Source organism: Panthera pardus, unplaced genomic scaffold (genome assembly GCF_024362965.1).
Source record: "Panthera pardus isolate Hobbes unplaced genomic scaffold, ASM2436296v1 HiC_scaffold_13, whole genome shotgun sequence".
In the NCBI taxonomy this organism is placed as follows: domain Eukaryota; kingdom Metazoa; phylum Chordata; class Mammalia; order Carnivora; family Felidae; genus Panthera; species Panthera pardus.
The window spans coordinates 200,466,414-200,492,911 of NW_026526688.1; the positions used below are offsets into that span (position 1 = coordinate 200,466,414).

The following is a 26,498-nucleotide window of genomic DNA, read 5'->3' on the forward strand; positions in this document are numbered from 1 at the left end:
GGCGTCGGAATTTTCAAAATCCTCAGGCGATACTAAGGTGCAGCCAAGTCTGGGAACAACGGCGCTAAGTACCGTGTCACAGCTCGACAAAGGAGAACTACCAGAAGAGCCCCTTTAACAGACCGAGAGACTAAGGCCAGGCCTGGATGACGGGGCCTGGCCTGGATCCGCCCGCCTCGCACACCTGCCCCAGGGCAGGGGAGCCCATCGATGCGCTCCGCCGCTCGGCTCCTCAGGCCTGGTCCCTGCCCGCTCGCGCCCCTTCCCCCTCCCGGCCGCTTCCCACTTCCAAGATGGCCGCGGGTGGAGCCGACCAGGTACGGAGGCCCCTGGCGGGTGTCCACCGGCGCTGTGCGGACACGAAGATCCTCTCTGGCCTCCCCTCGAGGCTCCGCTGGGCCCTCGGGAGAGAAAAGGGTCGGCGACGCCGCTCCGGGGCCCGCAGGGGGCGGGCGAGCAGCCGAGGAGTGGCAGCTGGGCGAGCGTCGAGCTCGAGGAGCGGCGCCGGCGCGGCGGGGGGGGCGGCAGCCGGGCGGAAGAGCGGCGGCGGCCGGCAGGGGGCGGGGCGAGGGCTCGCGGGGCGGAGCGGATCAGGGGGCGGAGCGGATCAGGGGGCGGGGCGAGGGCGCGCGCCGCTGTTGGCCCCGGGCAGCTCGCGCGCACCTGCCTGCCCGGCCCACAGCCTGCCGCGCGCCCAGCGTCCTCGCCGCACAAGTCGCGGGTCCCGGGGGTCCTGGGCTGCGGGCCCGCGGGCCCCGGAGATGGCGTCGGAGCCGCGCTAACTCCGGTACTGAGGGCCTCCGGCGGGGGCCGCGCCGCGCGGGAGGGTGGGGGACGGGACGCGCGGGGCTGCTGCCACCTGCTGCTGCGTCGGCGGGAGCGGGAGGCGGGCCGGGCCCGGGCGCGCGGGTTCGGGTCCTGCACCGGCGGCCCCCTTGCCGCCTGGCCGCCGCCGCCCCCCGCACCGGGGGAGAGCGTGGGGCCCGGGCGACATTGCGGGGCCCGGCGGCTCCCGGCTCGTCAGCCTCTCCGAGAGACGCGCGCGCGACACGCTCCTTTTCCGGAACTTGATGAAAAGTTTTGTCCTTCAGACGCGCGGGGCTCCCCGGGCCAGAGGGGAGCTGGCTTGGCGCGCGCATGCAGCCCTGCAGGGACCCCTCCACCTTGCGGGTCCCTGACCCCCGACCCCCAGGACCCTGTGCACCATCGGGGGCCATCGACCCCCGGGAGACCCCTCCACTTCGGGACCCTCTCCACCTCGGGGCCTCCTAACCCCGGGTCCCCCTCCACTTCGGGGTCCCCGACCCCTGTGCCCCCTCCACTTCGGGAACCACCGAAACCCGGGGCCCCTCCACCTGGGGGCCACTGGCGTCTGGGGGTCCCCCCCCCCCCCCCCCAGCTCCTGGGACGGAGCTCCCGACCTTCTTCTTTTTCGGACCTGCTGTCGCTAGACCGCGGAACCCCCTCATCCTCAGACCCCCGTCCCTGTCCAGGAACTCCTTCGGCCTCAGAGACCCCCTTTCCTGGGCCACAGACTCCTTGTGTGCGGGAGACCCCGAGCCCCGGGACCCTTCCCGGCCGAAGGGGCCGGAGCTGGTGTGGAGCTGGCGTTCGGGGCGCTCCGCAGGCGGCCCTCTCTGGGCGGGGAGCTGCGGTGAAGAAGCAGGGGTGAGGCCTTGAGGAGTTAGCTTCCGCAGGAAGCGGGAGGACTGGCCCCCCGCAGACCCCAGGCCCCAGACCCCAGGCTGGGCGGTGCGCATTTTAGTGGCCAGAGCCTTACCTGGCCAGAACCATCCCCCGCCCCCGCTTTTCGTCTTACAGTTGCACAGCACCATTTTCTCCAGGACGGAATTGAAAGCTTTGCTTTGGAAAGTTCTCTGTGCAGGAGGCTCCTGCGCATCGACTTCACTTTATTTACTGAGGCTAGTTGAGGCTGGCGTGTTGGGACCCTACCAGCAGGATGTTGGCACCTCCTTGTCTTGGCTTCTTTTATAGAAGGGTTGCATGGGCACACTGTTAAGTGCTTTGCTACTCCTTGCAAAGGGCTGGTCCTTAGAGGAGTTCTGGAACGCTGCCCCTTGCCCAGTTTATCTGGCCAGTACCAACCCATGTCTTAGGTTTGCATATGACTTCTTCCCGACTTCTTAACCACCTGCCCTCCCCTCCCCCCCAGGCTTAGTTGTGTGTACGTGTGTGTGTGTGTGTGTGTGTATATATATATATATATATATATATATATATATATATATATGCTTTTTTATTTTTGACAGAGAGAGAGAGAGAGACAGAGCATGAGGGGGGAGGGGCAGAGAGAGAGGGAGACAGAATCCGAAGCAGGCTCCAGGCTCCGAGCTGTCAGCACAGAGCCCGACGCGGGGCTCGAACTCACGAACCGTGAGATCATGACCTGAGCCAAAGTTGGACACTCAACCGACTGAGCCCCCCAGGCGCCCCCAGTTGTATATATTTGACCCCTTTGGATTGTGGGCTCCAGCTGATCCCCAACCCTAATGAGCACCTGGCATGTACTTGGGGCTCAGGGTTATTGAGTGAATACATCCTTTGGGAAACATTAAAGAAGTGAAGTATGTGGCCGAGTCACCCAGCTGGCGGGCCGGGTCACTGGACCTTGGTGTCCTCCACGGTCCCAGCAGGTTCCTGCTGAGCACTTTGCTTCGTGCTTGTGAAACTGAGTTTTCAAAATCTGCCTTTGGCCCACCCTCTCACATTTAGCCTCAGTGCTGCCCCACCTGGCTTCTGTTGACCCTGCCATTCCTCTCCACCCCTCCGCCTCTTCACCCCTCCACCCCACTGCCCTCCTCCTCTCTGTCCAGTGTGTGAAGGCCTGTCTTTCGTGCCTGCGCGTCCCCTTGCTTGTGTTCTGTTGAAGTTCTCGCTGACGCTGAGGACCTGCTTATCAGGGCAGCTTGTTTCAGAATATGTCTCCCCTGTCGGTCAAAGCTCCTGATCATCGTGTCCCCAGCCTCAACACAGGGGACACCTGCCCAGCATATTGTGGGTGGTCACAGAGCTTTGAGACCTTGGAGAAGATGTGCCATCAAAATAGGTATTTACAAGTAACACGAAAAGAAGATTTTAGGAAAATGAGAGTGTGTTATCTGTTAATGTTTCAGGACGGTTATGAAGTTTCTAGGGCCTGAATTGTTAAGAATTCTCGATTGCCAAGCCAGAAGATAAGCTGGGTAATCGCCTCATTTTACAAATGGGAAGTGGAGGCCCAGAGCTTAGTGCCACAGAGCAGGTGTGAGATATTAGTGACAGGAAGGAACTATACAGTGAGGCTTGGAGACACAAAGTGGCCGAGTCTGGGCTTTATGCAAATAAGTTACTTAAATAGCAGGCCTAAGCCGACTGGCCCCGTCTAGTACCTAGGAAGAAGTAACACCATGCAACATCTGAGGTTCAGCCCATGCCAGGCTTGATTCTAAAGGCTTTATGTAGATTGCTTGCCCAATCTGGCCCATTGCCTAAGGAGATACGGTCTATTATCGCTCCCATTGTACTACTGGAAATTGGGGTGCAGGGAAGTTAAACTATTCCAAGGTCACACAACTTGTAAGCAGGGGAGCCAGGATTTGAACCTGCGCAGTCTGCCTCCAGAACCGGCATTATTTTGCCCTCTTGTGTATTTCATTTTTTTTTTAACGTTTATTTATTTTTGAGACAGGGAGAGACAGAGCATGAACGGGGGAGGGTCAGAGAGACAGAGGGAGACACAGAATCTGAAACAGGCTCCAGGCTCTGAGCTGTCAGCACAGAGCCCGACGCGGGGCTTGAACTCACGAACCGCGAGATCACGACCTGAGCCGAAGTCAGACGCTTAACCGACTGAGCCACCCAAGCGCCCCTCATTTTTTTTTTAAAAAAACCTTTTTCTTGCAGTCTAACCTACAGAGAAGTGTAAAAATTGTTCAACCTGTAGCGTATCGATTGTCACAAAGTTTAGGGTCTGAATCTTTAAACGTTCCAGCAAGTCCTGTGTGGGCTTTGATGTCAGACCTGGTTTGCATCCGGTTCCTGTTGCTGTGTGACCTTACGTGATGTACTCACCCTTTCTGAATCTCATAGTTTCTTCAGTGTGCTTGGCAGGCTTGCGATGATTAGAGCGTGCGACAGCACCTAGCGTGTTTGGTGCATGGTGAGTGTTCAATGAATGGTTTCTCTTACCAGCAATCAAGATTATAAGTTGCACTGGTTTGATTAAGTGGTCTGAGTATCTTCCTAATCTGTCAGTTGCCCATCAGTCACTTTATAGGTACTGACGATGAGTCACTTTGGTAAATCACTCTGTGTAACTGAAATACTTTAGGGAAGTGGGGGCCCCCCGGCCCCCACTGCCCGTGCAGTGAAAGTCCTTAATTTACAATGTCCCACCTATGCCTTTTAAATATAACTACTTTTGGGCAGTGAAAGGTAAATGTCTTTTCCTTAGGGTTGTGAAGGAGCCTTTGGGGACCCTCAACAGTTTACCCCCAGTTTCTACCTGGTTTGCTGATGGGCCAAAACTTACTTAAACAAGGGTGTGAAGTTCCGGGCACCTGCCAGTGGCCATTCACCTTCCAGAGGAGTATATTGAGCTCTCAGGAAAGTCTGTCTTAGGGTTATTTTTATCCTGAAGAATAACCCACGTAAAAACCAACTTACTTTTGTAGTTGACTCTCCCATTCTGCATCGTGCAAATTAACCCACCATCGTAGGCTGCTTGCGCGGCAGCAGGAAGAGGAAGGCTTAGAGTCGTATCCAGGTCGGCCCTCGCACAGCTGCTCCGTGACACGCACCCCTTGTGCCTTGTCTCCTCGTGTGTGAGCTGGCGGTGAGGGTACCTTGAACTCTCGGGGTTGCTGAGGAGGTTACAAAGATTGCGGGTGTGAACTCTGAACACTGCGCCTAACGTCTAAAGCACACTTGGTGGGCAGAGGCGGCTCATGTTAATTGTTAATGCCAAGGAACCTGAGTTCCAGAACATCCTGTGCCTTTCTTTCCAGGGTCCTTTCTGTGTAAGCCATGACATTAAAGAGAGAAAGGGACTCACAGTGGTTGGTGTTTGTGGAGCCCTGTACAAAGCAGGCTCATTTACATGGGAGATACCACCTAGATCAGGGGGTTCTCCTTGGTGTCAGAACCTCCTTTCGGGGGTGCCTGGCTGGCTCAGTCGGAGGAGCGTGACTCTTAATCTCAGTGTCGAGAGTTTGAACCCCACGTTGGGTGTAGAGATTACTTAAAAAAAAAAAGGGGGACCTCACTTCAGAGGCTTAACTAGCCTGTTTCTCCTGACTGCTCCTGTCCTCCAGAGTCAAGGTGAAAGCTTGGCAGGTGTGTGTGTGTGCGCACCAGTCCTACCAGGAGGCTGGCGGTCTCACCAGACTTCTCCCCAGGAAGCATGAAGGACCCGGAGGGGACTTGTACAGAATGACGTGGGTGTTGGAAAGAGAAGACTCAGGTAGGGCCTCGCCTACCCAGCCGCGGCTCAAGCCTGGCTTCGTTCCCATCTGGGAAACGGCAGAAGGCAGTCTGCTCTTTCACGGGAGGGATGAGGATTTGGGGAGGTTCCTGACGTCTGCGTTAGAGCTGTGTAAGTAGCAAAGCAGACCGAGGGGCCTGGGAGTCACAGATTTGGGTTCAGGCCCCAGCTGCTGCCACATAAAAGTGGAGCTCTTGGGTGAGCCACGGGCCTCAGTTTCCTCCTCTGTACAAGGGGGGGGTAATACGTAGCACATAGGGCTATGAGGGCTATGAAAACAGAATGGTGATGTTAGGAGCTTGGAACAGAAGCTGGTACTCATTAAGTTGTAGTTTTAGTGATGCTCTGGGGGTGTTGGGTGCTGTAGACCTGGTCCTGCCCTCTTGAAACTTTGACCCTGTGACAGGTGTATCCCCAGGCCATGGTTGACAGAAAGGAGACAGAACCTGTCTCCTCTCAAGATTAAGGGTATGGAGGGGCCCCTTGGCGGCTCGGTCGGTTGGGCATCTGACTCTTGACTTTAGCTCAGGTCGGGGGATTGAGTCGCCCCCCACTCTAGCCCCCGCCCAACTGAGCGAGGAGGCTGTTTGGGATTCTCCCTCTGCCCCGTCCCCCACTCGTGCTCTATGGAAAAAAAAAAGATTTAAGGACATGGAACTCAGTGGTGGAGCAGGGCTGATGGGACATCCGGCACTGAGGGCAGGTGTGCCCTCCTTGGAGGGTCAGGGAGAGCAGAAGTGTCCTGGGTGCTGACGGGGTGTGAGAAAGCAGCATCCAGGGAGGAGCTGGGACAGGGAGGGCGGCGGCGAGCAAAGGCCTGTGGAGAGGAGGGCGCCTCCGAGTGGGTGGGCAGCATTATTTCTGCCCCAGGCCACTGACGAGTGGAGGTGTTTCTGCCGGGGACGTAACTGAGTCATTTGGGTTTGGCCTTGTAAACTGCTTATTGACGAAGACTTGGTCAAGACTTTGTGCCTCTGCTTTTTTTTTTTTTTTTTAATTTTTTTTTTTTTTTTAACATTTATTTAGTTTTGAGAGAGAGAAAGAGAGAGAGACAGACAGAGAGTGAGTGGCAGGGGAGCAGAGAGAGAGGGAGACACAGAATCCAAAGGAGGCTCCAGGCTCCGAGCTGTCAGCACAGAGCCTGACGGGGAGGCTTGAACCCACGAACTGTGAGATCATGACCTGAGCCGAAGTCAGACGCTCAACTGACTGAGCCACCCGGGTGCCCCACCACCCCTTTTTAAAGAGAAGAAAATTAGGGGAGCTTGGCTGGCTCAGTCAGTAGAGAGAGCAACGTTGGATCTCAGGGTCGTGAGTTCAATCCCCACTTTGGGCATGGAGCCTACTTTAAAAAATATATATATGCAGTAAAGAGAAGAAAATTAAACTTCTGTTCAAGATGGAATTGTGTTCCAGAACCTCATTCAGAGTCACTGTCGTCTGCTTCCTGACTTGTGTTGCAGACCTACCCCCGTGGGGAGAAGGGCATTCGAATGTCTCGGGCCCCTTCCCTCTTTGCTCGCTACAGAACTCAGTTTTGTGACTGGTGAATAAAATGCAGGTGGTCTTGTTGCCTGGGATAAAAGCCTTCCTCATGTCTGCACTTGACGTCTTGTGTGTTTTTCCAGGTCTGGGAGGTGATGATGGCTGGTCATCATTAACCGTGTATCGCGTGCCTGTGGCTGGCCGCCTGGGCCCGGAAGAAGCGGGGAGGGAGCCTGCTGCCACGGCCGCTGCTGCGGGCGAGGGGTTTTGTCTGAGGCTCTGGGAAGCAAGTGCAGAGGGAGGAAGTCTCTTACTTTCCGAGCCATCGTGCGCCCGCTGGTGCTCACCGGGTGGCGCGGTAGCCCGTCGTCACTCCTCGTCACTCGCTCGCTGTGTCTCTTGTCCGCACACGATGCCTGGACTTGACGGCGGGGATTTTCTTCCTCCTCTTGTGACCTCCGCTGCTCACCATGTTCTTGAAGCGTAGCCCAGCTCTCAGCAGAGGTTTCCTGGATGGACTGTCCCTGAAACCTGCCCTCTTAGGACATCGTTGTTAATAATGATTAACTCCGCAAATGGATTTTTGAATCCTCAGTCCCTGCCAGGCAGTGGCGTCTGGAACCTGTTAGCTTAGCGCTGTACCTGCCCGAAGCCCAGAAACAGCAGAGAGACGTGGGAACGGCTGTAAATACAGTCGTGGGAGGGGTGTGGCCCAAAAGAGCCCAAGAGGAAGGGGGATCCTCAGCTTCCCGGGGGGAGTGGGGGAAGGCTTCTCAGAGGAGGTGGTCTCGCAGGTGGGCTGGGTCTCCTTGCGGCATACGTACCAGATCCCCAGGGGCGCCCGTGGCCAAGCTGGGGAGAGCATCCGGGCAGTGGGGCCGCGCGGCTGGGTTTTGAGAGGCGCGAGGGTGACGGCGCGAGGCTGCGGAGGCTGGCAAGGATGGGCTCGGGGAATTCAGGCCGATCCTGTCTTTAGAGAACGTGTGACTTGGAGGCCGGCATCTGCAGCTGGCCTCCTGGCAGGCTTCCAGAGTCCACCCTGCAGCCTCTCTGAGAAGCGGGCGCTTTGTTTGCGCAGCCTCGGAAGGCAGGTGCTCTGGGCCGCGGCTTCTGGCTTCATTGTACTGGTGGCCCCAGGCGGAAGGGCTGGAGGACAGGTGGCCGTGGCCCTTGCGGGGTTTGGTTTAAGAGCGTGTTGCAAATGGAAGTTCGTTCTTGCTCTTCGGTTTATTTCCCTGAAGGCTGCCACCTTGTTTGTGAGGCTTAAGGAACTCAAGTTGGACTTGGAAGCAGTGGAGCCCTCAAAGGTCATTCGTTTTCTCCTCAGAAGAGGCCCTCGTCCCGCTGTCCTGGCCCCCAGGGCTCTGCCAGACCTGCTTCGTTCACCTTCCGCATGCTTTCACCTGGGCGATTCGGAGCAGGGGTCCTAGTCTTCACTGAACACGCTTGTTTTGTGTTCCTGTTTTAGTGTCAAAAGCTCAGTCTGAACACAGTTTTTGCAGGCACCCAGCTCTTTATGTGGCTGAAGGAGAGGAAATTCGCATTTACTGGGCACCTGCTGTGGTCAGACGTGGGGCGTGCCCACGTGCCCATAAACGACATGCTTCATTTCATTTATCCTCAGAGCGGCCGTGAGTTTCGTGCTGTTGCCCCATTTAACTGCTGGGCACCAGGAAGGTTCAGCTTCTCCCCGTGGTAAGTGGCAGGGCCAGAATTTCCTTCCAGCTGGCCAGGTCATCAGGCTTTCGGCTCCGCTCACGGTGAAGATTTCCTTGTGTTGCTGGCTTTTTGCCAGTCTGACCTGTCAGAGTATTCATGGTGTTTTGATAATTCTAGGAACTTTTGACATTGCCAGACGTTAGCTCTTAACTACGTGCTAAAAATGTTTCTTACCGTATTTTCCTTTTGATTAAAAAACGAAAAGTGTACAATTCTCCAGTCCGGGTACCTGTGAATCTCTCTGTGTCTCGCTGTTGTGAATCCTGTTGCTACAGAGAGGGGTTGAGTTCGGGCACTTTCCTAGAGCAGGGTCTCAGGGTCTCAGAGTTTGCTGTGGCTTTGCCTGGAGGAGCTCGGGGCTGGGGACGCGGAGTGGAGGCTCCAGCCCAGGAAACCGAGGGCGGCGGGCACTGTGAGACACCGAAACTGTGTTCACGTGTGCCGAGGTGATGCCAGATTCTTTCGGAGAATAAACCGAGTTTTTGCGCTGCAGGTTAGAGAAGCGCTTCAGGTGACACGTTCGTAGTTTTATATTTGCATTAGAGTCTAATTTGGTATTTTTGTTTTGGTGCAGTGCGGTGTGGTTCTGCCTTCTAAGAAAAATTGATAATTGATCAGTACAACATCATGATTAAATAATCCTTACTCACTCGGTCATATTTCAAGTTTTTATACATAGTTCAGTCTATTTTTGAATTCTGCATTTTGATTCATTCCTTCACGTTTCTATTTTGGCTCCAGTGCTGCACGGTCTGGCTGGTTCCTTCGATTTCTGGGAGGGAGGGAGATCACCCCCGCCCTCTGGTTCGCTTCTAGTGAATTTGCTTTTGCTGTGTTGACGTGGTGAAGGGGCCAGGCTTCCTGAAGGGGTTTAGGAAGGCCCAGTGACCCCCAAAAGGGGGTGGTTACCGTTGTTGCCGCCATGCTTCAGAACCTTCCACCGCTGCCTCTTTGATGACGGCCGTTGCCAAGAGAGTGCCTTTGGAATGCTTTTCTCCTGCTACTTTTCTTAATTCTGCCCAGGCAGTCCAGCGCAGCTGGGGTTAGAGCCCAGGAAGAGTCCCATTGGAACCCAAGAAAGTACCATTCTTTATGTTGTCTTATGCCATGGATCAGATTTCAGTAACCCCATCAAGGTTCTTTAGTTTTGACATTTTATTTATTTTATTTTTAAAATTTATTTTTGAGAGAGAGGGAGAGAGAGCATGAGTGGGAGAAGGGCAGAGAGAGGGAGACAGAAGGTCCAAAGTGAGCTCTACGTTGACAGCACTGAGCCCAATGAGGGGCTCCAACTCAACACACCGTGAGATCATGACCTGAACCGAAGTCAGATGCGTACCCGACTGAGCCACCCAGGCGCCCCAGTTAGTTGTGACATTCTAAAGGTCAGTAGAAGGTCGCATCACCTCCACCTGGGTTCTCAGTCTCCCAGGGGCTGTGCTGTCCAGGCCTGTGCACCTGCCACCCCGTCATTCCCACTCCAGCCTTAGGCCAGAGCGCCGTAGGCAGGGGTGTGTGTCACCAACAGCTTTGACTCTTGTCACTCAAATCTCTATTGTGGGTCCGTGGTCTGTTTTTCCTGTATTGATTGTGTCTTCCCCGAAGCAGCCTCCTACCTGGGTTTTGACAACCCCACACTAGGCTTTTCATCCACTAGGTTTGGCCCGTTTTGAGGTCAGTCCAAGCTCTGCCACCAACTAACACTATGATCTCGAACCCGTTTATTACCCTTGGAGCCTTGGTTTCCTCCATGGTCATGGGGGTGATGTACCCTGCCTTGCAGACGCAAGTAAGGCGACCGCAGCATCATGGGGGCCGCGGCCGACTTGGGTGTGCTTGGGGTCATCTTACCGTACACAGCATACCTGCTTTATCTTGGTTCCTGTCTTGATGGCAACATCTTGATTTTTATGCTGTCTCAGAATAAGTAGAACTTGACTTACATATGGGTTACAAATTCATGTACTTTTTTTTTTTTTTTTTTGAATGTTTGAGAGAGAGGGAGAGAGAGAGCAGGGAGGGGCGGGGAGAGAGAGAAGCCCAAGCATACTCTGTCCTCCAGCACAGAGCTCGACATAGGGCAGGCTCACAAACCAGGAGATCGTGACCTGAGCCGAAACCGAGAGTCAGATGCTCAACCGACTGAGCCACCCAGGTGCCCCATGAATTCACGTATTTTTGATGGAGGTATTCTGTTTATCGTTAAACAAAACAAAACGTGAAAAACAACCCTCTCTCCCTGCCTGGCCTGGTCCTCATGCCCCCAGTGTTGTCCTGGGGGTCAGACATGTGACCGGTGTGGTGTTGGTGATGATGAGGAAGGGGATTGTTTAAGTATTTTTACCTTAGACGTATGTAGCCTTTAGGTTATTGCCCTATCATTTTATATCGTGGTAATATATGCTAAAACTCTAGCTTCTGGTCCCAAATGAAAACTCGAGTACGTGGGACTTTTTCAAGGATTCCTCTGTAAAAAGGGCATCAGAACATTCGAGCTGTGCACCAGCAGAGTGGTGTCTTAGGCTTTTATAGCCACGATCTTACTTTCCATTTTTGTAATTTTTTTTTTTTTTCTAGTTTCTCCTTGGACCAAGATGACTGATGGAAACCTCTCCACCTCTACAAATGGCATAGCCTTGATGGGCATTCTGGACGGTCGGCCAGGAAATCATATTCAGAATCTACAACACTTGAATCTCAAGGCACCCAGATCCCTCTCGTTGCCAGAGTACGGGCCCAGGCTGAAGCTTGGGCCTTTAGAAGATCAGCACAGCCTTAAGTCCGTGGACTCGGGCATTCCCACCCTAGAGATCGGTAACCCGGAACCTGTCCCCTGCAGTGTGGCCCACGTGAAGAGGAAGCCGTCTGAGTCGGGGACCGTCCCTGAGCGAGCCTGCCAGAGCGCGTGCCCACTGCCGTCCTACACGCCACCGGCTCCCGGCAGTGCCGAGTGGGAGCGGGGCGTGCGGAAGTCGTCCACGTTCCCCCGGACGGGCTATGACGCGGCCGAGCTCTACAGCCCCGCCTCCAAGGCCCTGAACCGCAGCGACGATGTCTCCGTTTGCAGCGTGTCCAGCCTCGGCACGGAGCTGTCAGCCACGCTTTCCGTCAGTAATGAGGACATCTTGGACCTTGTGGTCACGAGCAGCTCCAGTGCCATCGTGACCCTGGAGAATGATGACGACCCTCAGTTCACTGACGTCACCTTGAGCTCCGCCAAGGAAACCCGGGAGCTGCGCCGGCAGGACTGTGTCGATGGAACGGAGGATGGGAGTAAATCGAAAATACTGGGACCGTTTAGTAACTTCTTTACCAGGTAACGCTATCTTTTTCTGTGCCGGGGTTAGGTGACCGGGCCAGCCGCATGTCCTCATCGAAAACGGGGGTTTCCTGCCTTGCTGAGCAGGCCCTGTGTCACGCAGGCCATCGCGTCTTTTCCCGGTGGCCCAGGGTCCTGTGGAGCTGTGTTGGTGATTCTGCCGTCTGAGTCCTCACCGCTGTCACTTCTGTGTCCCTCTCTGGCGCACTCGCACAGTTTGTTGTCCCTTCCCGGCCTCTGACCTGCTGCTGTGCCTGAGGGTGATCCACAAGGGGCCGGTGCCACCAAACCAACCTTGTCCCCTGAAGGGCCTTTTATGCTAATAACTTGAGCCTCTTGGGCCAAGCACAGCGTGCCAACCTGGGTGGTCTGGGCATTAATAACCCACGTTTCCACCTCCGGCCCCCGTGCCCCGCATGGCTGTGCTGTGGCGTCCGTGCTGTGGCCCAGGCCCTGCTGCCGGGGTGTGTGCTCTCACGGCCCCACAGCCGCCGCTCTCCCACTTGCGTGAGGACCAGGCCACGCAGGCGCCAAGCCGGGGCCGCTGGGGCCCTGGGGGCACGGCTCGCAGAGGACCTGCCTCTCACCTGTGCTCTCGTGGTTTTGTTCAGCAAGCGTGTATGTCCCCCGCTCTGCTCTCGGCAGGTAAGACGGGAGTAGTAGGACCATGGAAGTGGTGACAGGTGATGACTTTGGGGAGGGCTCACGGGCCGGGGGCGGTGGGCGGGGACACGTCAGTCTGTCACACAGCCGCCGTGAACCCCCACGCCGTGCAGCGCCGTGAGGAAGGGCACGGGGGCTGTGCGAGAGGGGGTGCGGGGGGTGGCCACCTCCCCAGCTGCTCGTCGTGTGGGCTCCGGGCCCGTTTCCGTGGTCCGCTGCAGCTCCCCCCGAGTGTGTGTACCGTAGCAAAGCCCGTGTGGGACGCTCTGTGGCGCTGGGGGTCCCTGTGACGTGGTGTGCCGTGCTGGCGGGGTCAGCTGGAGACTCCGTGACGCGGGCGCCGATGGTGACTCCCCGCCGCGTCCGCTGCTTCGTCCTCTGCGTGTGCGGCGTCTCGAGTGAGCCTGAGACCAGACTTGAGGGAGAAGGTCTTTGGCGCAGCTGCGGTTCCTGAGGCACCTCTTCTCCCCGATGTGCCGACAGACAGGCGTCAAGCTACCCCAAGTAGCATCCCTAGTCCCAGAACTCCGTCGAACTCAGGACCGCCCCCGGGGGAGGAGCCCAGGAGCTGTGGGGGACACGGTCGCTGTCCCTTCTGAGATCAGAGCCCTAAAGCAGGTTGTGGTTCAGATGTGTGTGGCCGAGCTGTTCTCTTTACTCAGGTCGTTGTTTTCAGCGTTTCCTGGTTACAGGTACCACCTGGGTGCCTGGTACACGTGGCTTCTCAGCATCCACCCCAGAGCTCCGGAATCAGAGTCTCAAGGGAAGGGCTTGGGAGGCAGGTTTTCAGAGCCACGTGGGGGTCTTGGCAAACTTGGCAAACTGGTTCGCGATGGGGGTGGCTGGGAAGCAGCCCGGAGGGAAGAGCTAAGCTTTGGATTTAACAGACCTGCGCCCACATCCTAGCTGTGTGACCCGGAACAAGTTACCTCACCTCTGCGAGTTCACTTTCTCATCTCTAAACGAGCATTAGAAAGCGCCCAGCACAAAATGTGTCGTTGACACACAAGGTACTCTTCTGAGACCTGCTTCACGTGTGGTCACGGGGCCGAAGTGGGTTCGCACGTGGGAACCTGGGTGGACCCAGACAGAGTGAGCTCTAGTTGCCCACTGGGATTGTCAGGACCCCGCCTGGCGCCGCTGCCTCGTCTCGCGTCTGTGTTGGAGCCTCTTCTCCCTTGGAAGGAAACAGCGTCGATCACTGTGGATCATTGCTGAAGCTACTGTTTTTTTTGTTTTGTTTTTTAATTGAAGTGTCGTTGACACACAGTGTGATGTTCATTTCAGGCGTACAGCAGAGTGATTGGACATTTACGTACGTCACCGAGTGATCATTGAGGCAGATCTCACTGGCATCTGTCACCATGCAAAGTTGTTACCTGTTACCGTGTTGTGTCCCCCAGGTTGTGCACTGCACCCTTCCACCTGACTTGTGTGATAACTGGAAGTGTGTTCCTTTTAATCCCCCTCCCCTGTTTTGCCGTCTCCCCCTCCTTCCCACCAGGTTGTTCTTTGTCTCTGAGCCTCTTCCTGTTTTGCTTTGTTGTTCAGAGTCCGTGTATAAGTGAGATTATATAATACGGTAAAGCTGCCGTTTCTTGAAAATCTTTCATAACTTGGTGCCATGGAAATTGAATGTCCCACGTCTGTGTTTTATTCTTTGCTTCTTGTCCCCATGCCGCTTAAGATTTTTCTTTTAAAGTGTATGCGCGTATGTGTGTATGGATATAATCTCTACACCCAATGTGGGGCTTGAACTCCCAACCCCAAGATCAGGAGTCACATGCTCCACTGATTGAGCCAGCCAGGCGCCCCCTCCCTTACCCTTTTGATGGCTGTCACATTATTGTGAGCCAGTGTTAAGTACGTTTGGGAAGCAGGCGGAATATTAATGACAAATGGATCAAAATATGTGATACCATGTGCTAAGTCTGGTGAGTTTTTGTCCTAGGATCTTAAAGTGTTGGAGAAGAGTTTCAACCTAGGATTCCTTTGAGGGGAAAAGGGTTCTGTGCCAAAAATGTTTGGAACCCACAAAACATTTTACAGGTGGGTTACAGAGAGGGCCTGGCACACAGTTAGGACCGTATGAGTTGCGTTGAGGGCAGGGCTGAGGCCGGAGCTGGTCCTCTGGGGTTTCCAGCCCAAGCTTCTGAGTCCTGTTTCTCCATTGTATCCCCTGCCCCCAGGCAACTTCCTTTCCTCTGTCTGTTAGTCCTTGTCCTCACGGAGCCGATTTCTAGGAAATCATAGGAGGAAACGTAGGCAGTATCGTGGAAGGCTGGTCTCGAGAACGAGGCTCCGAGGAAGGGGTGGAGACAGTCATGGGACTTGTGGCCTGAGGCAGCAGACCTGTTGGTGGCCCTGACTGCTTGATGAGGGCGGCTTGGGTAAGACAGGAGCAGAGAAGTGACAGGGACCCGGCTCCCTGCGTTCTTTTGGTCCGCTCTTCACCCAGCCTGCCGTAGGTGCCTCTGTTGCAGATTCCGCCCTGAGCGGAGAGGTCCCGGGCCTCACGGAGCTCACAGCTGCTGGGGGACACAGACACGTGGGGGCGGGGCGTGAGGGCTGTGTGAGTGCGTGAGCCTGTGAGGGTACTGAAGTCGAGTGCTGGTGGCAGGACTCAGACTGGCTGGGTCCAGTGTGAGCTCTCCCCCTTAAAAGCTGTGTGACCTTGAGGAAGTTATTTTAGTCTACTCTTTTTTTTTTTTTTTTTTATTAATGTTTACTTATTTTTTGAGAGAGAGAGAGACAGAGTGTCAGCAGGAGGAGGGGCAGAGAGAGAGGGAGACACAGAATCCGAAGCAGGCTCCAGGCTCGGAGCCGTCAGCACAGAGCCCGATGTGGGGCCCGAACTCACGAACCGTGAGATCATGACCTGAGCTGAAGCCGGACGAGTAACTGACTGAGCCACCCAGGAGCCCCATAAATATTGTCATTTCTAAAATACGTTTTTCTAAAGTTTTCTTTAGTTCTTCTCTTAACGTTGTGCTTACTTCAATCAGAAGTTATTCAGAAAGTGAAATCGGGATTTCTCCACCGTTGACGCTTTGAGATGGACGGCTCTCCCTGGCCTCTGCCCTCTAGGTGCCAGGAGCGCTTCCCCGTTACGACAGCCAGACATTGCCGTATGTCCTGGGGAGGCGCGGGGTGGGGGTGGGGTGGGCAGTCACCCAGCCGTTGAGAACCACTGGGCTAACGGGTTGTGAGTGTTGGTGTTCGTCTCCTTGAAGGAAATTCACTAATATAATACAACTTCAGGAGGATCCTCATCTCGTTTGGAGGGAGGGACTGTTGCGGGATTCCGAGAGCCTGCTGTGTTTCAACAGTACTTATCTAGACACCTGGGTGGACAAGGGGAGAGGAAGTCAGGAACGCACTTGTCTGCAGGAGAAGGGTTCTTTCTGTGAAGCCAGGGGTTCAAGGCTGCTAATCTGCGCCGGCCCGGAAGGTGGTAATCAGCTTTGAGCCCTTGCAGCTGCTTTTGGGCGGCCCTTTACGAAGCTGTCCGCGGAGGTGATCCGGGGGAGATGCTCGGGCCGCACCGGAGGCAGGAGAAGCAGAGGGCGTGGGGAGGAGGGGCGGCTGGGGCGGTGCCGCGGCGGGCTGCCCGTAAAGAACCGTAGTGGTGCCTTTTTCCGGTCTGCCTCCCGACCTGGCTGCGGGCCGCTTAGGGGCGAGGTCTGCGCCTGGCTCGCCCTGGCACCCCCCTGAGTTGTAACAGAGGCGAGGGGACCCAGGTTTGACCTGTGTGATCTCAGGAACTCCCCTCGCCTCCGCGGTCCCCGTGTGTCCCGGGTGGCTCATCACACCTGTCTTAAAGAGCGGTTGTTAAGAATTCAGTGAGGCCGTGCGAGAGCAGCTCTGGACAGAGCAGAAGCCCATCTCTGGCCCCGCTCTCTGCTTCTGTCGGAGTTTCGCGTAAGGTCTCACCTTTTTTAGGGACCTGCTGTATGGAAAAATGTGAAACCATTGTTTGAAGAAAAACAAATCTTTAAGGCATCTTGACTTGGGGTGAATGCGTTGAACTAAACTTTTAGTTCTGTACTGACCCGGGCTTTGGGGATCTGATCATTTGGGCGCCGCGCTGAGGAAGGAGTGGGGTCCTTGCTTTCTCTTTTGAGAGGTGAGTCTCCCAGCAGGGCGGCCGTACTTGAGAAACCTGTGCCGGCCGGCACCCCCTGTGCGGGAGTGGCGGGCAGCGTCTGGAGCTTGCGCGGTACCGTTCTCAGCGTTGTGGCACATCCTGGGAGAGAGCACGGTGGGGGGTGGGGCGGTAGGCAGATCCCGCCGGCGGGCTTGTTCCTCCTCCAGGCCACCTGCAGTCCAGGCCGCCTTCCTTCCTGTGGCGGCCAGGGTTAGAAGTGTGTGTCTTGGGCCTGGGGTTCTGGGCAGGAATCGGGTCCCAGCATCAGCCGAGTATTCATTTCCTGGCCGCTGAGAGGCAGCCGCGGTGGAAGGGGTGGCCGTGGTGGTGGCTTCCTGATCCTGCTGCATTCTTGAATCCCGTGGTTCTTTGGCACCTGCGACGCAGGCGCGGTGTGGGGAGCTGTTCCTGGGGGCCCAGCTTAGAGCCAACTACTTGAGGCCTCACGAAGATTTTGAAATCACCCAAGTCCTTGAGTTAGATCCCTTTCTGCTCGAAATTTGTAGGGTAGTTTTTGTATCCTGCACCGAAAGCTGATAGATGTAGGTAAGTGATTCTCCGTCACGGGTGAGGAAACCGAGGCAACGGGTAGTTAAGTAGCTTAACGTAGCGGGGATGCAGGGCTTGGGTTTCTGGACTTAGGTTTCTTGTCTGGAAAACAGAAAGAAGTTCGCGTGTCACAGGGAGGAAGTGTACGTGGATGTGAAGCCCCAGGCATCTAGGAGGCATATCCCCGTCTTGTTTGTTTATTTTTGCCTGACTTGACTCTGACCGCTTTAGGATTAGCATGTTCCCTTGCTGATGTTCTGGTGGCTTTGACCTGATGTCAGGGTTTACAGAAAACAGCCGCTGGTGTGTGCGTGCACGCACGCCCGCTCATGCGTGTGCACGCACTACTGAGATACTTGGGCAGGAGCGCTGGTTGGCGTTCCCTTGACCTGCTGTTTGCTGGCATGTGGTCTCGGGTAAGGCAGGCACTCAGCCTCTCCCGGGCCTTAGTGTCCTTGTTTGCAAAATGAGCTGAGGGCCCCTGCCTTAGGGAGCCGTGAACAGGAAAGTGATCCCGGTGCTGAGCTCGGAGTGCTAGGGGGCCAGGGAAGCCAGAAGATACGAGGCTGGGCTGACTAGTGCTGGAGGCCAGCGTGTAAATCCGCGTGCGGTGTGATGATGGCTTGAAGAGAGATGTGAACACGGCAGCAAGCCCCCGGGGAGGTCCAGAAAGAAATACAGGGGGCAGCGGGTCTTTGAAAGTATGCACGAGGTCGGGACAGTGTTCCTTAGGCAGAAGGATCGGCGTGGGTCGAGTCATGGCAGCAGGAGAAAGCTCAGCATTGCTGGGAAAGCGCCGTGGCACGAGGTACTCAGGATGGAGCGCAGAGGGAGGAGAGGTGAGCAGAAAGGTGTGTGGGAGCCCAGATTGGGCAGGGCTTTCAGGACCGCATTCAGACCCAAGACCCAGCATGTAAGAGCGGACAGTGAGATAGAGGTCGGCACCGGTGCTGGTGAGCTGCCTTGGGGACAAGGCGGGGCGGGGGGGGGGGGCTCTGTGACGCCTTCCGAGCCGCTCCCGGGGGAGGCAGTAGCTGTCCTGGTCCGAGTGCGTGCTCTGCACCAGGCACTTGACCTGTTCTCAGGCACTGCGCAGCCGTCAGGTGGGGCCGGCCTGCCCACCGGAGACCACATGACCGAGCTGGGACCTGAACGTTCGCTGGCCCAACTCCAAAGTCCCTGCTCTTTCTATAAGAGACACACGACCTCTTTTTAAAAATTTACTTCTTTATTTTTAAATAATCTCTGTGCCCAACATGGGGTTCGAATCCACCACCCCGAGATCTGGAGTCGTATGCTCTCCTGACCGAGCCCGCCCCCACGCTGCCTCTCGTAACATGGGGGTGCGGACCTGGGGCCGGGAGGGCAGGAGGAGATGAGCTGTGGTTAGAGGTGCAGTGCTGAGCCCGCAAGCGTGTCCCTGGAGCAGACAGGTGCACTGCGCAAGGGCAGGCGGGAGGAGACTGCAGCAGGTCGGGGAGGTCACTCTGTGGGTCTCCGTCAGGGCACGGCATTCCCTGAGTAGGAAGAGGGCGTCGAGTGTGAGCGGATTAAAAGGCCTTTCCCTCTCGCAGTGTTGGAGTTATCTGGGTGTTCCGCCGGGTGGGAGTGAGGCTGCGGTCGGCCCTGTGCCCCGGGGCCTTCCGGGGAGGGCTGTGGGGAAGGGCAGGGTCCATGACAGGCCCGGGAGGCTGTGAGTGGGAGAAGCAGAGAAGATTTTACCCAGGCCCCCTGGTCGGGTGGTTGACATTGTAGTAACCAAACGTCCGTGAGGCGTCTCGGCTACTCGGACTGTTGTCCCCTGTGCTGTGAGTGTCTGCACGGGCACACGCTTAGCCTGGGTCCTCTGACCCCACCCCGGGTTTTCCGTTCCTCTGTGCGACTCCTTGTGCCAGGCGGGTTGTCAGCAGCCCACCCCCTTGACTATGGAAGGCCTGCCTTTCTTCTCCAGCCGCTGATTTACGCAGCGAAGCTGTTACACCCACCGCTGCAGCACCCGGGAGGTCACTGGAGCCCCGACTGGAGAGGTCTCTCTGGCTCCAGGTAAACTTCATGTCGAGGTGGTTCTTCCAGCGTGGAGAGGGTGTCACAGATGGTGTCCCTCTGCAGACGTGGCTGCCGGGAGCCACAGGAGGCCAGCTGTCCGGGCGGGACACACGGGAGGTTGTCTGGTTACTGCTGCAGGAACCGTTTGGAGAGCCTGTCCGTCAGCAGGAGGCTGTGCTCAGAAAGAGCGGTGGAGGTCGACGGGGGTGGGCTGCCTCCCTGTGCCGGGCTGTGCTTCGTTTGCTTCCTTTTGGCAACAAATCGCAGCCATAATTTATTGAGTGCCTGCAGCGTACCAGGCACTGTGCTGGGCCCTTAAACACGTTTCTCATCATACGTTTTTCCCAAGAAATACTTACCGAGCACCTGCCGTATGCCAGGGCGCTCTTCTAGGTGCTCGGGATTCGTCTGTGAACAAGACAAAGACGCTTGTCTTTGAGGAGCTTCTGTTCTAGCGGAGGGAGGTGGGTGGTAGCCCGTGAGTAGGGGAGCACACATGTTGGTGCCGATCAGCGCCATGGGAGAGACGAGGCAGCAGAGTCTGGAGGGGCCGGGCCATAGAATAGGCTGGTCCGCGTGGCCCACCGACGCGGTGCCCGTCAGGTGCATGAGGGGGAGAGATTCGCGCAAAGACCAAGCAGGGGAGGAAGTTGGCAGAGCAGAGTCCCAGGCCGGCCCGGTGCGGTGGAGGGACGGCACAGAGGCCCGTGAAGGGCTGAGTGAGCGATGAGGAGGGTGGAGGTCAGGGCGGTCCCACCTCCGGGCCCGTAGGCCAGCGTAGCGCTGCCCTCGGCTCAGAGTGAGGGGGCCAGCTGCGGAATTTTGAGTGGAGGAGATGTACTGGTCGTCTACTAGTTTGCTACGTGACAAATGGCAGACAGATATGTAGTGGATTAAAACAGCATCAGTGGTCCATCATCGTGTGGGTGGGTTCTCTCTCGATGCCTTACAAGGACGAAACCGAAGTAACGGCCGGCTCACGGGGACCTAGAGGCTGGGGTGAGGAACGAACCACGTCCAGGTTCAAGTCTGGTTATTGGCAGAACTCGGCTCCTTGTGGTTTTAGGACGAGTCCTCAGATCCCTAATGGCTGTCCGCTGGGGGCTGCTCTCAGCGACTAGATGCTTCTCCTATTCCTTGCCGTTGTCCCCTGTGTCCTCAAAGCCAGGGACAGAGAATCTCCCTCGTGTAGAATCCTCCTCACGCTTCGAATCTCTTTTGCCCGGGGAGAGCCCCCGTCGGTTTTTATGGGCTCACTGATGACACAAGGCCAGCCTCGTGACTGTCCTATCACTTTCATAGTTTATGCCCACACTAAGGGGGAAGGGGGGTGAGGTGGGGGCAGCGTGGAGGGACTTTGAGAAGGAGCAAGAGGAGAGAAGGTGCCAACAGCAACACAGATGGGGGTAAACACACGGGGTGGCAGCTGAAGGAAGTGCTGCGAGGTCTCCTTCTTTGAGGCTGGAGGAGTAGGTGTTTTTGTTTACTGGTAAGAACAACCTAGTAGCGGAGTAGGAATGGAACGTACTGGAGACAGTGGGACACACAGGGACTCGTGCAACGCAGTGTCCTTCAGCGGCATCTGAAGGGGTGGGAACTGGTGCTCGTGTAGGAAAACTGGCTTTGGCTGGGTGGAATCCTCTAGATTAACCAGTGGTAAAGCAGGGGCTGTGGGCAGGGATGCTGGAGGATGGTTGTGGCCGTAGGGGTCTGTGGAAGTCTGTGCTTCCTTTTTTTTTCGTGCATTTGGACTACTTTATTATTTTCAGTGTTGCTTTGTTGTTTTGCTGTGTGTGTGAATATAGATTTGTCATTTCAGTGTATTTCCTTTTTTTTAATAGACTTGATTTGTTAGAGCAATTTTACATTCACAGCAAAATTAAGCAGAAACTGCAGAGTTGGGGTGCTCGGCTGGCTCATTCGGTACAGCATGTGACTCTTGATCTCAGGGTCATGAGTTCAAGCCCCATGTTGGGTGTGGAGCCTACTTAAAAAAAAAAAAAAAGAAGAAGAAAAAGTACAGAGTTCCCATATAATCCCCATCTGCGAACACAGGCAGGGCCTCCCCCATTATCCACATCCTGACCAGAGAAGTACCTTGTTACAGTCAGTGAACCTGCACAGACACATCACCATCACCCAGAGTCCGCAGTTCGCATCAAGGTCGCTCTCGTGTTGTGCTTTCCGTGGGTGTGGATGGATGCATAGTGACACGTATCCATCACTGTCGTAGCACACAGAGTGGTTCCACTGCCCTAAACACCCTGCACGCTCCACCGTGCACCCCCCTCCCCCTCCCCACACACCCTTGGCAACCGCTGATCTTCCTGTGTCCACGGTTTCGTTTTTCCCAGAATGTCACGTAGCTGGAATCCTAACAGTGTAGCCTTTTCAGATTGGTTTCTTTCACTTAGGAGTGTGCATTTCAGGTTCCGCTCGGTCTTTTCATGCCTTGATGAAGCTCATTGCTTTTTAGCACTAAATAATATTTCATTGTGTGGAACGGACCCACTTGGTTTTCCACTCGTTTGCTGCGGGATATCTCGGTTGCTTCCGAGGTTTAGCCATTACGAATAAAGCTGCTGTAAATACGCGTGTGCGCTTTCTGTCTGGACATGAGTTTTCAGCTCCCTTGGGTAAATACAAGGAGCCTGATTGCTGGATCGAATTTAAGAGCATGTTTGACTTCATGAGAAACCACCAAACTGCTGGCAGCCGGCCGCCCCGTTTTGCGTTCCCACCCACGGTGAGCAAGATTCCTGCTGCTGCCGGCAGTGGGTTTTCTTGTGAAGTAGGAAGCAGGGTCCTCTGCTGACCGTGAGGATGAGGATGGGCCGACGGGGTGAAGGAGGAGGTGTGATGAAGGAGGAGGTGAGGAAGTCACAGTCGTAGTGGCACGTGGGGAAGTAGGATGGGGAAGCCAGGTGGCAGGGGGCGGGCAGGGTCTGGCTCCGTGGTGGGAGAGCTTGCAGGGGCTACGTGTGTGGGGCACAGGCATGCGTGCGGGGCGTGGGTGTGCTTGGCTGAGTGAGTAGGGTGACCCGAGAGGCGGCAGGGGAGGGGAGGCGGCAGGTAAGAGTGTGCCCTGGCCTTCGAGCTGGGTAGGGGTGGGGGATGTCCGGAGGGTGAGCGGCAGCTGGAGGGAAGGACCGCGGGGGACCTGGGCGGGTGGGGGACTTGGAGGAGCAAGATGCGAGGGGCCAGGCTTGAGGGTGCGGGGGTGCCTTCACCGTGCGGATGAGTGGGCTTAGGTCCTTCCAGCTGGCAGTGGAGCCTGGAGGGCTCACCTCCGCCTCAACCCCGCCCGGGTCTGACGGCGAAGCTCTGCCCTGGTTGGTCACGTGCTGTTCTAGCTGCATCTGGTCGGTCCGTCAGGGAGAGTGGAAGAAGGGAGGCAGTGCGCCCTCATTTACCCGCTCCGGGGCTGGATGGGCGAAGGGGGACGGCGGTTTCGTCCCGGGGGCGTTGTGATGACGGGCGCCCTGCTTTGGCGGGCGGGCGCGGGTTCAAGAAGAGTCCCATTCACGAACGGCACCTTGTTCTGGGGGACAGGCTGGCCTGGGGCGTCCTGCTCTGGGCACTGGGCCTTGGCATACATGCAGCCCCACGTGACCCTCTGCAGAGGCCCAGGCCGGGACAGCAAGAGGGGGAGGAGCGTGGACCAGCATCGTGCGGGGTGTGGGGTGTGGGGTGCCACTTCCTCATCTGCTGTCCTTGGCCTTCTCCGGCCCCCTCCCCCCCCATCCTCACTTCAGCTGACGGCTTGCAGTCAGTGTTCCTTTGGCCTTCCCCACCGGCCACCAGCCCAGACATCTTCCCTGCCCAGGACCAAGCCTGGGGACAGTGGGGGCCTCTCTCTCAGGAACACCTTCTCTGTGCTTCTCTGAGGATCTGTGTCCTTGAATCGTTTCTGCAGATGCTTCACTCCTGTCAGGAGGGTCCTCTGCAAGGCCGTTGTGCGCTCGGCTGCAGACACGTGGGAGGGGCTGTAGAAGCCGCAGGAAACCTCGCAGAAGTCGGCAGGGGTAGCCGTTGTCCCCGCTCTGCCACTTACTCCCCGTGTGTCAAATGGAGAGTTGGGTAGGTGGCCTTCTCCAGCGGGAGGCACCTTCCTGATTCAGGGCCTCGTCTGTCTGCAGCCCTTCCTCTCCCAGGCTCGGCGACCCCCTTCTGGAGCAGGTTGCGTTGCCGCACACACTACACGAGAAGAACCCGCCAGAGAGTCCCAGGAGAGCGGCGAGCGGTTTGCTGCGGTTCCGTGGTTCCCGCCCAAGCAGCCACCATTGTTGAGTGCCATCCGGCGGGTCCCCCAGACTCGGTGCCTCGTGAGGGCCTGCTTCGAGCCCAAACCATGCCGGTTAGAGCTCAGTAGACGTTTGTCAGATGGTCGACCGGGATGCCCCCCGGGACCCAGTGCTGAGGATGCGGCGGCCAATGACCCCGTCCCCCAAGTTGAAGTAACACACGGCGCGCGTAGTCTGCTGCGGGCGAGAGCTGCGCCGTGTCAGGCTCTGAGTGCCGGGGAGAAATAAAAAGCAGGGTGTCAGGAGAGGAATGAGGGGTGCTGGAGGAGGTCCCAGCCTCCTTGAGAAGCAGAAGCCAGCAGGCTCTGTGTCCCAAGCCCCGCAGGATCTCGTGCACACTTTGGCCTTGCCTCTTGGGTCGTCTGGGGTGTTGCGTTGGGCGTGCTTGCTGCTCGTGCTAGAGTCTAGACCCGCGCTGTCTGGTCTGTTAGCCACCGGTCACACGCAGCTACTTAGACTGGGTTACGGTTGGCAGTCTGAGTCCTCAGTTCCACAAGCCACACCCAGTGCTTAGTAGCCACATGTGGCCAGTGGCTACCTCACTGGCTCAGACTCGTGCTTTTCCATTATTATTTTTTTAATGCGTGTTTATTTTGGAGAGATAGAATGCGAGCGGGGGAGGGGCAGAGAGAGAGGGAGACACGGAATCGGAAGCAGGCTCCGGGCTCTGAGCTGTCAGCACAGAGCCCGACGCGGGGCTTGAACTCAGGAACCGCGAAATCATGACCTGAGCGGAAGTTGGACACTTAGCCGACTGAACCACCCAGGCGCCCCCGTGCTTTTCCATCATTGTGGAAAGTTTTGTTGTTCGGCGTGTCTGGATAGTCTAGGTGACCAACTGTGACTTGACTTTTAGCCTTTGTTCTCGTTGACATATAAAAGCAGCACACAGTGGTTGGGAAAACAGGTGAATCAGAAGTGAAGTTTATGGAACCAAAGGAAGCCTGCAGAAGAACCTTCCGCTAGGGTCCGGGGGGAGGGGAGGAAGCCGAGGCAGGGTGGCCTGCTGGTGAAGCAGGCCGGGTGGGGAGGAACGGCCTGCTCTCTCCCCTGGACTGGGGAGACGGCCGCCGCGCAGTGTTGAGAATCTCGCACGAGCTCCTGTTTGACACCCTCTGAGCTCCAGTACACGCTTAGTATCTGGGGAGTTTCACGTGGCGGAGGGGCGGGGCCCTCACCTCTCAGACGTGTTCTGTCGTGCCTCCAGCGTGGGGGGGACAGGGAACTCGGAGGGCATTCAGAGAGTCCCGTCGTAGGGCCAGGTTGTGAATATCTGTTCTGCCCTTCTGGTGGGTGGCTGGGCACATTGCTTTATGTTCCTGAACCTTGGGTTCTTATCTCCAGCATGGAGATAACCAGGCAATGCTTGGCACGGTGCTTGGCATGGTGCCGTGCCCTCACCAGAGTTTATGAGGGGCTTCTTGCCTGCTTCTCACTTGAACGAGCGAGTGAGTGAATGCTAGTAAGTGCCGGCTTGCCCAGGAGACGAGCAGCAGAAAGGGAAAGCCTAGGAACAAGGATTCCATCAGGCCTGGAGGGTGAACAGGGTTGACTTCTTTGTGTCACTGCTGACTTGCGTGAAAGTGGGCTACCGTCGATTTCCCACGATGCAGCCCACCCTCTACTAGATGTTGAAGTCAAGGGAATGGGAAAATAAGTCTGTGTCTCAGTGGGTCTGACGATCTATTTTCCTTGCCTCGGATGGGTTAGGAAACTTCTCTGTACCTGTGGAAAGGAATTTTTAAGGAGACTTCATGGAGCCCAACTCAGGGCTTGAACTCCCTACTGTGAGATCAAGACCCAAGCTGAGATCAAGAGCCCGATGCTCAACTGACTGAGCCACCCAAGCGCCCCTGAGGAAAGAAATCTTTAAAGTTCAGCCACTTTTTGTTGGGTGTGGACATCGAGATTCCTGTTCATCTCTGGTGGGGAGGGCAGGCACCTTCACTCTGGAGTGTTAGGGACAGTAGCGTTCAGGAGTGGCATGAACTGAACCAGGAAAGAACTTATGCCTACACATGTATTTATTTGTCCTCAGTAGCCATATTGTGTTCCTGAAAAACCTTTCACGCTACACTGATTTCTCTGTAGTGTTTCTGCCTGGCTTTTGGGAGGTGCTGAGGTCCTTAGAAATTTCACATCTGGGGCCCTGGGTGGCTCAGTTGGATAAGCATCCGACTTTGGCTCAGGTCATGATCTCACGATTCGTGGGTTCGAGCCCCACGTCGGGCTCTGTGCCAACAGCTCAGAGCCTGGATCCTGCTTCTGATTCTGTGTCTCCCCCCTCTTATTTTCTCTTTCTCTCTCTCTGCCCCTCCCCCACTCGTTCTCTCTCTCTCTCTCTCTCTCTCTCTCTCTCTGTCTCTCTCTGAAAAATAAACACTACAAAAAATTTTTTAAAAGAAATTTCACATCTGTAAGCAAGGTGGTTTTGGGGAGTGGGGGAAAGGAGAATGTATTTGTGCCAGATTCATTGGGCTCTGAGTTTACGGAACACCCTCGGTGTGCTCTCACTATTGGGAAATCAAACCCTGTGTCCTTACGGGAACTCCCAGATTTCTGTGTTTCGGTACTTTGCCAGTCTGCTGCCAGTCTGCCTTCCTTCTGCCCTTGGTGAGGTTGTGGTCAGCCTGGGAGGGGTGATTCCGTAACAGATGCAGGCCACTTTGTGGGAGGATAGGGGGTTGGGGCTTTGGAGAAACCCCACAGGCAGCCCCATTCCTGCAAAGCAGCTCTTTGGCCACCAGCTGCTTGCTGCTCACAAATCAATTTCCCTTTGCCCAG

At 56.2% G+C, this 26,498-nt stretch overlaps 1 protein-coding gene across 3 annotated transcripts in view; it reads left to right on the top strand.

Annotated features, from left to right (window-relative positions):
* The first annotated feature begins 11,263 nt into the window (after window positions 1-11,263).
* TBC1D14 (TBC1 domain family member 14) overlaps window positions 11,264-26,498 on the top strand; it is a 95,959-nt gene continuing 80,724 nt past the window's right edge. For all 3 annotated transcript variants that reach the window (XM_019453771.2, XM_019453772.2, XM_019453773.2), the window contains exon 1: window positions 11,264-12,002. In XM_019453771.2, coding sequence (XP_019309316.2) covers window positions 11,281-12,002 — 722 coding nt within the window. In that variant the 5' untranslated portion in view covers window positions 11,264-11,280. The remainder of the gene's footprint in view (window positions 12,003-26,498) is intronic.